The sequence below is a fragment of the Seriola aureovittata genome, chromosome 3 (genome assembly GCF_021018895.1).
Source record: "Seriola aureovittata isolate HTS-2021-v1 ecotype China chromosome 3, ASM2101889v1, whole genome shotgun sequence".
In the NCBI taxonomy this organism is placed as follows: Eukaryota; Metazoa; Chordata; class Actinopteri; order Carangiformes; family Carangidae; genus Seriola; species Seriola aureovittata.
The window spans coordinates 26877952-26892606 of record NC_079366.1 but is presented as its reverse complement, the minus strand read 5'-3'; the positions used below and the strand labels follow the sequence as shown (position 1 = coordinate 26892606).

The following is a 14655-nucleotide window of genomic DNA, read 5'->3' as shown; positions in this document are numbered from 1 at the left end:
CCGTTTTTCTAAGTTTCGCTTTTTTTATTTTTTTTATCGCTATTAACGTCACCATAGTTACTCGAATCGCTAGACGTACGTTTTGACATATATTGTCTGGGTTTTCTCAAAAGCTGCAGGACAAGTTACGCGCCGAAATTTCGATTTCGAATAATTATGCAGAATAATTATATATGCCTTCATGCTATTGCATTGCAGGCACATAATAATAATATAACGAAATAAAAATGTATTGCATATAAGATAAAAGGTACAGGTTAATAAGTACACATTTTAAAAATGACAACTGAAATAATAAAAACCAGAATTCATAATGCTTTGAACTAGAAAGGTCTCCCCTTTGCTGGTGGGTCTTTCTAATGTGACATACATCTATGAGAAAACCCCAGCAGCTTCTATGTGACATGTCCCCTCCCCCATTTTGCCTAGCAGCCGCCTCTAGTCCTCGAGCTCTGATTGGACGAGCTCACGTCAATCATGATTTGTAGCAAGTTTGCTTGCAGTATCGCGGTTGTTGATGTAGCTGTCAGAAGTCAGCCAGCGCAGAGGACAGCTAGCAGGTAAGCATGGGGAGACATCAGCAGGCTGCCTTTAGGCTACGTAATGCGATTAGCTGCACTTGACAGGTAGAAAACTGTAGTATAGATGCTCAGAATGGTTTAGAGGTTTATTTTAATATTTAAAAACATGAACTACAGGGATGGTTCGCTGACTGCGTGGCTGTGGCTTTTAGCGCTGGTATCATGTCAAATTGATTCTGGACAACACGAAACTCGTGAGCAGCATGAATGAAGCCACTTGTTCATCTTTTAAATGAAAACCAGCCTCATTCATAGTCGGCTTTTGTTGTTACTTAAAGGTCTTGCAGTGTACATGAAGTGGAGAGCTGACAGCTAACCTGAGTTATCAACTTATGTCTTAGACGAGCTACTAATGAAGGAAGTATAATTAGCTTAACCTCCCAAGAAATTGCTACTCATAGTTTAGTCCGTTAACCCACGTATCTAACCGTAAATGAGAGTCCGGCAGCAGCTATGATATGTCATATCAGGGATATTACACCTGTTGCTATTCTTGTGGTTACAACCTGACCTGAGCATAAAATAAATCATTCATTACTGTTGACAGCAATCCTACAGGCGGTGATGGAGCAAACAGCTGCCACAGAGGGCGAGGGAGCTATACATTTCTACATTTACTAGCAAACCTTGTTTTCTTTAGTCCGTAAGACACTGTGCTGTATATTGTGTCAGTCCTCCTTAAGCACTATTGTTTTCTCTCAGGTAACAATGCAGTTCCTTGGCCGGCTGTTGGACACAGTCTCCTCTGTGTCAACCCTCTTCACCAACCCCTACCGGGTCCGGGATGTGCCACTGTCCGACTATGGTGGAGGAGGCAAAGTCTTGCTGAAAGAGGAGGGACGCATGGTCCTGTATAGAAACAATCAGTGCCAGTCATGGGACTGTCTTCTTATGTGCCCTGAGACGCCGAATGTTGTTCTGAGGTCAATATTGATCACATCATGGGGTGGGGGAGTGGTGTCACATGTGCCATTTGTTGTGTAATACAGACACTGAACAAAGTTTAAATGAACAGATGTTAGCTGAAATGACCACAAGTGTGTTTTAAAGATTAATTTGTTTGTTGTCTGTGATCTTATGACCACCTGCAGATTTGGTTTCATTGCTTAAGTGTAGACCACTATTGACCTACACTGTTACCTAACAAAGCAGTTTAGCTCAATCAAAACCCTTTATCGTGAATGAGTCAGTGTCATCAGTCATTCAGCCATAGATCTGAAAAGTAGACTTAAGTAATGAAGCTGTTAATGAAGCTAGTAATGAAGTAAAGAACCGGTTTTACAGTTTGCCAGAAGTGAAACCAAAAGTTAAATCTGTTGTAAGGGTGATGTAAGGGTGGGGGTTCCCAGTAATGTGAATTTGTTATAAAGGGACAGGTTTCTGAGAACTTACAGCAAATACAAACAGTAATATAATAAAGGGATCTTTGGAATTAGCATTCCCTCTGAAGAAAAAAACAGTTGTGTGCAAAAGGCAAGACATGTTAATGCATTGTTACTTTTTATTGCACACACTTAAAAAAATTAGGAAAACAACTTAACAGTTATTGTGGTATATGCAGAAGTATACTGCAAATTCTGGATGCAAAAGTCCTGCAGTCAGTCAAAGAACTGAAGCTGAACAGAAGCTGGCTTCTACAGCACGACAACGATCCAAAAGAAAAACCTCTAAATCCACCATGAACTACTTCAAGAAACACAAGCTGGAGCGACTCTCACAGTCCCCTGACTTGAATATCATTTGAATATCTGTGGGTAGATCTTAAATATGCTGTGTGTGTGCAACAGCCTGAAAATATCGCAGAACTTTATACTGACTTAGAAAACTTTCCCATATGCATATGGTTTATTTTCTTTCTATTTTAAGTTTGTTTAAATTATAAGTAACAGTAACATTTAAATACATTTTAATGCCAGTATGAAGTATCAACAAAGTATGCTGTTTTTCAGGGAGAGGCCAAACTTGCTTACAACTGCAGTTGTCTATCATATTCTTATTTATTTTCTCTGTGACTTCACAGGCAAACAGTTAGATGTCCTCTTAAAGTTCTTTTACAATTTGACAATGTAACCTCTGTGCTGCCTGAGCCAGGCTGTTTCAGGTGGGGTCAGAGGAGGACGCCATGAACTGGTTTCCGCAGTATGCCCTCAAGCTTCGCCCCTTCTACGAGACACTTCCTCTGAAGGCTGAGACCACCCAGCCAATTGTGGACTGCATCCGCAACCACCCGGACTGGAGCTCTGCCCACATTGCCGTGGAGACAGGCCTGAGGGAGTGTCTCAAACATAACTATGTGCAGAGGTAAGACAGGATGTGTTGACTTTTATTCTGAAGGGGACTGCATCTTGTCATAAAAAAGAGAAAAATAGCTCTTGAAAAAGAGTTTACAATAATATAAAACAGTGAAAAGCAGCATATTGTCCACATTTGAGACGGGACAGCCAGTGAATTATAATAATGGATTGTCTCAGCACTAGTTCTGGCTGAGGGCAGGTTTGTTCATGGATAAGTGCATCAATAAACAGTGGAATGAGGGAATGAAGAAGGGATTAGCCTGTAATACATAAGCTTTTTCTACAGAGACATTAATACTGAGTCTGTATGCGAGTGCCAGCTACATGAAAAGAATGGAACAAATACTATTGACTGAGTATAATTGCTTTAGAGTGATTTTGAAAGTTTTAGCCCATCAACTACAAATTATTTGACATTACTCCTTCCATTTTCCAAATCATGTCATTTTTGAGTTCATTTTTTTGTTTTTTTTTGGGCAGCAGTTGGTTTTCATTCTCATCAGCGCAGCATGATAATCAGTTTATAATTACTTGAAAGCTACATCCCTTCTCAGTGGAAGCATTTAATTGTTATATCTATGGTCAAACTTTTGCAAAAGTCTTAAATGCCTTGCATTTTCAATAGTGTTGTTGGGAAATTTAATCTGAACATGAACATAATTAAAGGCAAATTCAAAAAAAAATTTGACCTGATTTTTATCTTGGATTAAAAAGCTTGGGAGTTTTGCTGGCAAGTGTTAACACTGGGATGTTGGAATTACTCACATAACAAACAAGAAATAAACTGTCCCTGCCTGACCTGCATTACCACATCATGTTAACATAACTTTGCCAAAAGAACAAAACAAAGGATTCAGGCCAGCTCTTCATGCAGTACTGATATGATTAGAAACTGATGGCTGGCTGGAAGGAAGGAAACTTATTAACACCTGCTTTATACTTTGGAAAAGTATTTTACTGGTAGCTCTGCACATTGTAGGATCAGTAAGATCAGGAACTTAAAATCCTCACAAAATAAAGGTGAAGAATCAGTAATACATGCCACCCTGAAATCAACCCACCATCGCCCTGTCTCCAGTCAGATCAATGCTCGGGATGCGGCCGGTCAGACGCCGCTGCATCGAGCGTGTGAGCGTGGTGACTCGGTGTGTGTGAAGGAGCTGTTGGAGGAAAGCCAGGCTCGCACGGACATCAAAGACCGCAACGGGGAGACGCCCATGCACAGCGCTGCCAAGCAGGATTCTCCTCAAATCATCCAGGTGAGCACAAGTGAAGTCAGCTTCATGCATAAGGTTGTACTGTAACTGTGTTACAACATTCATATTTTCTGCTGTGGTAAATGAATTTCCCAGTTGTGGGATAAATAAAGTTAATCTAATCTAATGTAATCTAATCTAATGTAATCTAATTCATTGCTTTTAAAATTCAACTGATTGACAAGTGTTACTGTTTTACGTCAAAATTTAAAACGTTATTAACCAGTCAGGTCCTCTTAACTGCATAATAAAATTATTTTCCCTTCTTCCACCTTCTTCCACCATGTTGTCTCCTCTTCCAGGTCCTGTGCTCACGGCTGTGCTCGGGGGTGAATGAGCTGAACAAAAACGGGGAGACGCCACTCCACGTGGCCTGTCGCTTGGGACGCGTGGAGGCCGTCAAAGCTCTGTTAGATGGTGGGGCCAAGTGCGATGTCATTGGCGGCAGTGGCTACCCCATCCACAGTGCCATGAAGTACAGCGAGAAGGGGTGAGTAAGGGAAAGGGTGAGGATGATGATTCACAACATGGAGTTATTTTCTCTGTTCTGCTGTCTGTGGTGAAACTAATGATTAACTTTTAAATGGTCTCTGTAGATTTAAACCAGTCCACGCCAGTCTTAGTGTTGCACCATTTCAGATGAATGTTTCTGAAACCACATGCGCTGTTCAGATTGAATTACTTAAGCTTTTTTGTAGCTGCAGAACAGCATCTCCGGAGCTGGAAGTGTTTTTCTTTTTTCCTGAGAGACACTAAAGAACATTTGATTTTGAAGCAACAGTTTCCCCGGTTACCCTGCTGAGCTGCCTCTTTTATAAATAGACCTCTAACTGTAGATGGACGCCTGTACTCTCCTTTGAGTTTTTGAAAAATGCCTTCAGGACCTGGGTTTGATGACTTTAGGATAAGGGCAGTATATAACAATAAAAATAATCTATAAGAGGAACTTTCAGAAACTCTCATCTAGGTAACTCATATAAGTAACATTGGGTAGTAATGTTGGGTAGAGAGGCCATGGAAGAATTTGTGCTAAAGACACAAAAATTGATACTGTTTCAAAAGGGGTTACTAAAATGATCAGTTTAAAATGAAATACTGTGCAGTATAATTATGAGATATTGAATTATGTACTTTAGTTAATTTATAGTAGTAGTAATAGTCCTTTTTCAATTTATGTTTGCCTGTCAGCTGCGTGGAGGAGATCCTCAAAGCGGACCCGGGCCAGATCCAGGCTGAAGACTCTCTGTATGGAGGGACGCCTCTCCACTGGACCAAAACAGCTGAGGTGAAAAATATTACTTCAGAAATCAAGAATGAGCATATTTTCCTTCTAGCGGCGTACGGCCAGAGATGTGAACATGTTGAAGCTTTGATGAAATGTTAATGGATGTCTGACTGTTGATGACCTCTGTGAGCAAACACGGAGAACACAGAGAAACCTTTAATCCTGCACACATTTATGGCACAGCTCCCTGCCAGTGATGGCTGGATGTATGTACTCGGTGTTCCTCCCCCGGGTGCTCTGGTCTCCCAAACCAAGACTTCAGTGTTTGGAATTATAAAATGTCTCAGGGGGAGTTTATGAGGACTAAAATTAATGTTTGCTTGATCTTGATCTATCTGTGCCAGATGTGTCGGATTCTGCTGGAGCATGGCTGTGCAGTGAATTACCTCAGTAAGACTGGAGAGACTGCCCTCCACATTTTGACCAAGAGGGGTCGCTTTGAGGCGGCCATGGTGTTGCTCACCCACGGAGCGAATGCCAACCTGAAGGGCCAGGATGGAAACACAGCCCTTCACCTAGCTATGAAGGTGTGTGTACAGGACGTATCCATAGTTTTGTTTTACAGGGGAAATCAATAACTTTTTATTCATAATCAAAATGTTTGTGAAACAGCAAAGAAAGTGGTTACAACACAGTATTTGCAACAGGGAATAAAACACAGAAAGATTTCAGGAGTTTTAAAATACTAGGCTCTTTGGAAATTAGATTCTTATTGACATTCTTGAATGGAAACTGTTCTTTGTTTTTTTTTTGTATTAAAAGTTGTAAAACTCGTCACAGATGGATAGTATCTTTAAGAAGAAAAGCATTTTTTTTATTTTTTATTACATCATGCATGTGACACTGTGCTCATTAGATGGACCACATAGAGTTGATCAAAGCTCTGATCGTGTTTGGTGCTGATGTGAAGATCCACAATGACCTGGGAGAAACTCCTGGACTCATCGCTGCCCGCACCAGCAAAGGTAAATGAGGCAGGGGGCCGGGGTGGGAAAGAGAGCTTTAAACTATGAGAAAGGAGGATGTTCGGGGGTTAAAATAAGGAAAAGTAAGAAACTCTGACTTTGGATGGTGAAATACAGCGATAAGTGTCTAGAACTTATTGTGCCTCATCTAACAAGCCTGTGTGATCTAGTCTGATGTCGGTAGTCTTATTTAAAAGCATGTGTTCTGCTGTAGATGGCAAAGTCTCTGCATGAAAATTGTTTGGTATGTACTGAGTAACTTTGAAAATGTAAATTGAATTTAGTGTTTTTTATAATTTTTTAAATGCATGATGATCGCTAACAGCTTGCTCATGTTCTTGCTGTCTGTCTCTCTCTCTCTTCCTCCCTCTCTATCTACTCTCTCTCTCTCTTCTTTCTCTAATTTATGTGGTGTGTGCATGTCTGACATATGCTTGCGTGTGTGTGTGTGTGTTTGTATTAACATGAAAGGTCCTAATAGAAAGATACTGCTGGACATGCTGTGTAGTGTAGGGGTCCAGAATTGCCTCCCTCCCTCCCCTGGCAGTCCTCCCCCCATCTCCTACAAGGCCAAGCCTCAAGGCATAGGTAACACCTCCACGCCTCACCTTTACCTGCCCTTCACTGTTCTCTGTTTCAGACTTTACGTAATTCAAATGTCTTCTTTTCTACTGGGGAGCTCTTCAATATTCTACATAATTCTTTTATATTTACTACATATTTGACAAACATACTACATATTTTACAGTTTGGCAGTTAAACAGATTTTTATCATCCAGTGCGACTTGTTTTTTGTGTTAGAATCAATTTTAATCTCTAAAATACCAAAAAACACATAAAGTTTAGTGCTCTTTCATATTCCAAAGAGTATAGAGTTTTTTATTTGACGTGCTGAAGGGCTGTAGGAAAAAGTTAAATTATGATTTGAGTCATATAAATGAAACGTATGTTAGGAGGCAGCATTGACCTGCTCTCACACTATTTATAAGCAACATACTGTGGAGGAGAGTAGTTAGACTGGTGGTGAAATGATCTGGATATTATTATTTTTTACATTCTTTATAACTTCACTCAGTTGGCATAACTTAACTCCAAACAGACGTTCATATTTAAACTCCCATGTTGCTTGTAGAAAACCCAGTGACCCCTTTCATTTTCCAATCAATACTGACCCCTGAGTACTGGTATCATATCAATAGCTGTTGTGATTGGCTGACAGGGTTTGAGGACATCATGTTTGTGGGGGCTGCAATCGGTGCGATGAATAGAGGCAAATCTGAAGTGGACGGCCCCAAAATGGAGAAAAAGAAGTGAGTAAGGAACTGTACAAATATTATCAGGGGTGGGGTCAAAGACAAGGAAGATATATAGAACAAAATAAATACATGAAATCATTTATTTAAATATGAGGGTGGTTTTATTTGTTTATATTATTGGTATATTTATTTTATTTCTATTTCGTTTTATTTATTGGAGGGTATTGCAGAGGAGGGTTTAGAGAAAATATTTGTCAAGCTGGGGACATTTTTTTGTATAAGATTAAATATAAGATTTAGCAGAATCATTTTTAAACAGTCCTTGAGAAACCTTAATCATTTCATCATTTGTATTTTCACATGAATATTGCAGATTTGGAGACAACAAAGCACAAAGTGATCTGGATTTTTTCTCTCCTCTCCTGCAGGATGGACAGACTGCTGTGTCTGGATGGTGGAGGTATTAAAGGTCTCGTGTTGATCCAGATGTTGATCGCTCTTGAGAAAGAGGCCGGTCGACCCACCAGGGAGCTCTTTGACTGGGTAGCTGGCACGAGCACAGGGGGTATCCTGGCCCTCGCTATAATACACGGTTTGTGTGTTTCCTTTTACATTTCAAATCGTTTTTATAACGTAGCATCAAAACAATAATGACGGCTCTTTTATACGTAGGTAAGTCCATGGAGTACCTGCGCTGCTTATACTTTAGGATGAAGGAACAGGTGTTCAAAGGATCACGACCCTATGAATCTGCACCGCTGGAGGACTTCCTAAAAAAAGAGTTTGGAGAGAACACCAAGATGTCAGACGTCCAATACCCCAGGTAACTGTTTTTGTCAAATGATGCTCTGGAGAAATTACTCTGCTGGTTAGAAATGTCAGCAAGGGCTCTGAAAGAAGAAGAAGAAAAGAAAAGAAAAAAATTCTTTATGCAACTGTCTACGTTTTACTACATTTCCTCTTACTTATTTGTTTCTGCTCAGGGTGATGGTGACCAGTGTTCTGGCAGACAGACATCCGGGCGAGTTGCACATCTTCAGGAACTATAACCCTCCCTCCGTCCACAGAGAGCCCCCATATGCCACCACTGCCACATTCAAGCCCCTCACCATCCCACAAGGTAATTCACAATTGCCAGTTGTGTTTGCTGGCCTGCTGCACTAGTCCTCAGATGTACTGGAGGGATAGTGGAGTGCGGTGATACTACCACTGGATGGCGTCAAAGCAATCTGTATTCAAGTCCTACACTTACTTTAAATTCTATGATCAGGTTGTCTCAGTGAAACCGGGTCTCAGTTCATTCAGGAAGTGAAACATGAAAAGAAAAGTTCTGGGTTGAGTGCAAAACCTACATCTGAGTTTATATGTCACTGTATCCATGAACAAGTGCAGTTGTGCTGTGTTGTTTGAGTGCCAGCCATGTTGTTATTACAGGATGGGAAGATGAGGATGTGTTGATAGTAGGATACACAGAGGAGCCGCCCAGAAAGCGTAGGAAGGTGACAGATGAAGGTGTGTGGATGTATGTGAGTGAGAGACTAAAAGCACTTGAAAGGAACAGCTTCACAAAGAATTGAATTTTCAAAATCCAGTCACAGTTTTAATACCTCACAAATTAAAATGTTTTCACGTTTAAATGTGCTCGAATACAGAATAAATACTTTAAAGATTTTCAATAGCACAGCAGCAAAGAAATATGTTTCAGCTCCTCCAAGTCTCATGTCCTTGTCTTTATATCAGAACAACTTGTGTGGCGAGCTGCCCGCTCCAGCGGTGCCGCTCCGACCTACTTCCGACCAATGGGCCGCTTTCTGGACGGGGGGCTGCTGGCCAACAACCCGACGCTGGATGCAATGTCCGAAATCCATCAATACAACAAAGCTTTAAAAGCAGAGGTAGGCAAATTGACAGCTGCATGCTATTGTTATTTCTCTGTTGGTCCTCCATTGAATGCACATTCAATCGCTAACCCAAATGGATTTGTAAAGTGTTTTTCATCAGATCATTTATTTATCTCTCCCCTCCATTTTCAACTCCTCTTAACCCTCCTGTCTCTCAGGGCCACAGGGAGGAAATCAAGAAGTTGGGTATAGTGGTCTCCCTTGGTACAGGTAAATAACTTCATTACATCAATGAATATAATAAACGTGTAAACATATCAGAGGACAGGGAATTTCATTATTAGTATTTTATAGTTTATCAAATAAATAAAGATACATCTACACTAGCGCTTTGAGATGAAGTGACACTTGCTTGAATCTCTGCTTCAGTATTGCATGACATTGCAAAATGCTCCTCCTAAAACTAAATTTGTTTTTCAGTTTGTTTTCCAAGAGGTTGAGGTATTTTAAGTCATGCTGTGACACTTAGTGTAAATTAATAAAACTCAAACAAATAAAACACCTTTCCAGGTTCTTTTCTTCTCTTCTTTACAATTTCCAAGTCCTCCCCCATGTTATGTCTCACCACATCTTCATGTTTCAGCAGGTATTAAACTGTAAGGAGGCTCTCAGTTGTTGTTACGGGAAAATGTTCTGGCAAAGAGTTTTTAGACTTTGGAAATGTACTTTATGCCTAATGGAACATCCATGAGTGTCAAATGATGGATGCTGTTCATCCAAGATGCTCTATACGGCTCTAAAGGACTCGTACCATGTTACTTTGCTTTACCTACAGAGCTGCACAGGAAAGCTTTTACAGAACATTGTGAATAACTAACCTGAGATCACTGTCTCTCTGTTTGTATACTTATATCATATATGTGCTCATGCGTGTCTCCAGGTAAACCCCCGCAGGTGGTGGTGAGCTCTGTGGATGTTTTCCGGCCCTCCAATCCTCTGGAGCTGGCCAAGAGCTTTGTTGGAGCAAAGGAGCTGGGCAAGATGCTGGTGGACTGTGTGAGTTCAGCTATAGCACCTGCTTCAATTTGTTTTTCCACGACTGCTGGCCTCTTAACCTTCAGTTTTCTACTGCACCAACAGTATTTTTTATCGGTTCATGCAGTTACAGATGTCTTTCTTTTTTTGTAATCTCTCTAATTATAAAAATGTGTCTCTATGCCTGAACAGTGCACAGACTCTGATGGCTGTGCAGTGGACAGGGCCACAGCCTGGTGTGAAATGATCGAGACCATCTATCACAGGTCTGCTAACCATCAACCACTTCCTTTTTACAACTGCTTCAGCTCTCTGTTTTTAAGTCTTTATCTGATTCAGCCTGCCCTCATCCGTTTTTCTGACTAAACATCTTTTTCACACCACATGTTCCTTGGCTCATATCACTTTGCCTCATGCTCACTTTGCAGTGGTTAAAATGATTAAGACGTGTTGCAACAGGGACATGACACAAGACACGACTGCAGTTTTATCATATCATAGATCATTAACTCATATTAGTCATTTCCTTCTCTGTGTCATTGAGCTCAGAAGTGTGTATACAGCTATCCATAACCTCTTTTATTCAAACACAATTCTCCAGGCTTTCATACATTTAATTTTGTTTCTGTTACCTGTACTGTCTCATTTGCAATTCCCTATTATTGTCTATTCATTTTAAAGTGCAGTGGAAACTGCTTATATTGAGAAATTTGACCCAGACAGACACAATCACTATAAACAGTTTCCACTGTACTTTGAAACTCTTCACAAATCACTGTGTTTATTGTCTTTTGTGCAGATTGAGCCCCCAGCTGTCACAAGAGGTGATGCTGGATGAGGTGAGTGACGCAGTCCTGGTGGACATGCTCTGGGAAACCCAAATGTACCTTTATGAGAAGAGAGATGTCCTCCAATCCCTGGCAAATATGCTACTGGACAACTGAAAGCACAAGAAAATAACAAGGAGAGGCTGTGAAGATGAGACTGTGACAGAAGAGGAGATGGCGTATATGAGAGGAAGGGAGAGCTCTCTGAGTGGAGTCAAAGACTAGAGTGATTAGACAAGGCAGGTGTTGATGTTGCCCTGATGTCACCTATTGCGATGCAAGTCATGTAGCATCATGTGACCTTATCACTGACCTTATTATCATCATGGTTTATCAAGTTTACTGTTTGTACATAAACCAGTGAAGGACAGAGTGTAGCTAACTGCAGCTAACTGTGTTTTTTTTGCCCTATCCATAGTGTTTGGTAACAAATAGAGTCAGACCATGTTTGAGTCCAATTCTGATTGGTTGTGATAAAACTAAAACACTTGTCATTCTTCCTTTTGTGTTCCTTTTTTCTTTTCTTTTTTACCAAAGTAACTACAAAGGCTCTGAATATACAGACATTTTGCATGAGGCTATATGATCAAAGGGAACCTGCAGTATCAGTGCAAGATCTGCATTATCCTGTAGCATTTGGACAACGGTGATGATTAAAAGGTTCTGCCTTGTGTGTCTGGGACCCAAATTGGTACCATTTCCTTTTCACAGTGCATTTAAATGCCTTCTTAAGTTATCTATACCGACTTTAACACAGTATTTAACCTCACACTGATAACTTTCTTGCACACTGTTACATCCTCCTGGTGTACTGTGAATGAGTTCTGGCACATATTTAACGTACTGTTTTAACAGGACTGGCAACTAGACTTGAATTATCAACTTACTTGAAAGACAAAGAAACTGAAGACTCACTGCTACTTGCACATTGTAAACTCGAGGCAACAAATTATTTCTTATGCTTTTTTTTTGTATCTGGATTAATTATTGAAGTGTATAATGGTATGGTAATAAAATATATCAATATTTAATTAACATGTATCCATGATCGATTTGTTTCTTTGTTGCAGCATTCATGCACATGATTAGAAAGGTGTGGTCTGTAGTTTAATTCAGCCTGTGTCTGACTGCCTTCTATGTTTTATTAATTAATCACTGTGGCCACTAAAAAAAAGTCAAAGCACAGGTGTAAGAGTCCAATTTATTTAAATGTACAATCCAGTCTGTAACTGTAAAGTGAAGGGTCACTGTTAAGCTAAATAGATAAACAAACTGTAAATAATGAACATAATTCATAACTTTTATAAGGTTTTTCTTTAGCCCACAACTGATTGGGAACAAATTTTCAACGAACACTGGAATTATTGTACTTATGGTGAACTTTAAAGGCTGTACATGTCTCACACTCACACACTCTCTCTCTCTCTCTCTCTCTCTCACACACACACACACACACACACACACGCATGAACACACACGCACACACACACACACACACACACACCTGGTTACTGTTCATTCTCATTTATAAAAGGTGGTGGGAAGAGGTGAAGGGGTCGGTTCGATATATGGTTGAAACATTAACGGTTTACTGGTTGTTGCACAGCTTAACCCAACCAAAATGACAGTGTTGGGTTTGTAATATATGGCAGCCTAATAAACGTAGACAAGTAAAACACTTCAGTGATGTATAATAAACCAGACAGTTGACAAATTAAAGAAAAAACCAAGATAAAGTGTATTAGTAAGGTGTTGAGCCAAAACAGCTTCAGTGGTTGTTAAACTGGGTTGAGAACTTGTGACTGAAGGCCACAGCATATGATTCAAATCATTTAATTTTCAAACATTCACCAGGATTCTGCTTATCCTGTTAACTAACAACATAATTAAATTCAGGATACAACTTTACTACTTGTGGTTCTAAATCACAACAATTTGCCTTGCTAACAATTTTCAGGTCAATTAAACTCATAAATTAAGATTCATTGAAGGTAAACATAATTTGAAAAGAATAAACAATATCAAACAAAGGACATTGGAACACACAGAGACACACTGTTTTAGGATTTTCAGCTTTCATTAAAAAGATAAATCACAGTACAGATTACAACACACCAACACAGCTTTATGACAAACTCTTACCACAGAGTCCTCAATTTGATTCAATTCAAAGAGCTGGATGTCGGTCTGAGCCATCAACCTCGGGCCGGCCAGCACTGCCTCTCTAAAGGCCACGTAGTCCTTGAGGATGAGGGACCACCAAGTTGTGAGTCGTGACGTGGCCACTGGCTGAAGAAGGCAGAGCTGGCTCCAAATGGTCTCCATCAGGCGGCCGGCGCTGGCGCAGAGAAAGGTTTCAAATGTTAATGTTGAAATCTGTGTGTGAATGTAATACACACACAACAGAAGTGTAAAAGCAGCTGAAAAAACAAACTCTGAATTACACCTCATCCTATGTCAGTTAGACATACAGTGCATTTAGAAAGTTCTGTGATGAAATTGTTAAATTCATTCATCAATTAACAATATCAGCAAGCTAGCTGCTAATACTAACTTGCTTACAGTAAGTCCAGGCAGCCAACTGTATAACCTTAGCCTAGCATCAGGGGACTGGCCGTGATAGTCGAATAAGTCGTTTTCGACAAAGAACTTGTAGCCTTTCTCAAGTTTATCACTTGAGGTTAATGAAAACATTTCCGCGATTCTGTTGACATCAGCCATTGTAGTCTTCGGCAAGTTGTGGAGTGACTTGTTGAAAATAATTTTGAATCGTTTAGCAAGGTTTACCGACCGGTTGCAGTCACTCAAGGTAACCGGATGTAAACACCCACGGCTTTTGACTACTTCCGCTTTCGTGACGCACAGCGTGAAAAGGGCCTATTTCAGGCCTAAATGGCGGCGAACAGACAAGCATCGGAAAATAGCGTGTAAGCGGCGGAAAGATACAAATCACAACTTTCGGCCAGGGCCACAATAAAATCCGAGCGGAAACAGAATGCAGATAGGGATTAAGATCGTGGATTAATGATCCAAAAAATATATGATCTTTTTGCCAGATGGCACGAAACAGGCTATGTTAAAACTTATGTAACCGAGCGTCTTATCTTATCTTATCTCCACACTTATCTTTAGTTCTGTACTCCACGTGTGACCCCAAAACAGTTTCCAACACATAGTAGGAAACACAGGAAAGGCTGGTACACCCATGGATGTATTATAAGACCCCCCCCCCCCCCCCCCCCCCCCCCCAATGGAAACGTCCCCGTTTTGCCATTAAGAGAAAAAATGACAAATCCACAGTGTGCAATGCAAAAC

At 40.4% G+C, this 14655-nt stretch overlaps 1 protein-coding gene across 2 annotated transcripts; it reads left to right on the top strand.

Annotated features, from left to right (window-relative positions):
• The first annotated feature begins 507 nt into the window (after positions 1-507).
• On the top strand, positions 508-12375 carry pla2g6 (phospholipase A2, group VI (cytosolic, calcium-independent)). Of its 2 annotated transcripts, XM_056372516.1 has the most exons (18): positions 508-560; positions 1284-1504; positions 2673-2882; positions 3954-4134; positions 4434-4621; positions 5320-5416; positions 5761-5943; positions 6273-6381; positions 6853-6969; positions 7601-7691; positions 8066-8229; positions 8310-8460; positions 8621-8757; positions 9378-9532; positions 9697-9748; positions 10419-10534; positions 10706-10779; positions 11313-12375. In XM_056372516.1, the coding sequence occupies exons 2-18, from the start codon at positions 1290-1292 to the stop codon at positions 11455-11457; spliced, it is 2385 nt and encodes a 794-aa protein (XP_056228491.1). In that variant the 5' UTR covers positions 508-560; positions 1284-1289; the 3' UTR covers positions 11458-12375. The 2 variants fall into 2 exon arrangements, with proteins under 2 accessions (XP_056228491.1, XP_056228492.1); XM_056372517.1 differs by lacking the exon at positions 6853-6969.
• Positions 12376-14655: the final 2280 nt, after the last annotated feature.

Excerpts from the sequence above, each read along its gene's own strand:
- pla2g6 (XM_056372516.1), top strand. The coding sequence starts at position 1,290 with ATGCAGTTCCTTGGCCGGCTGTTGGACACAGTCTCCTCTGTGTCAACC. Across the intron at positions 4,622-5,319 it reads ATGAAGTACAGCGAGAAGGG|CTGCGTGGAGGAGATCCTCA; the intron begins GTGAGTAAGGGA and ends TTTGCCTGTCAG. Across the intron at positions 6,970-7,600 it reads GGCCAAGCCTCAAGGCATAG|GGTTTGAGGACATCATGTTT; the intron begins GTAACACCTCCA and ends ATTGGCTGACAG.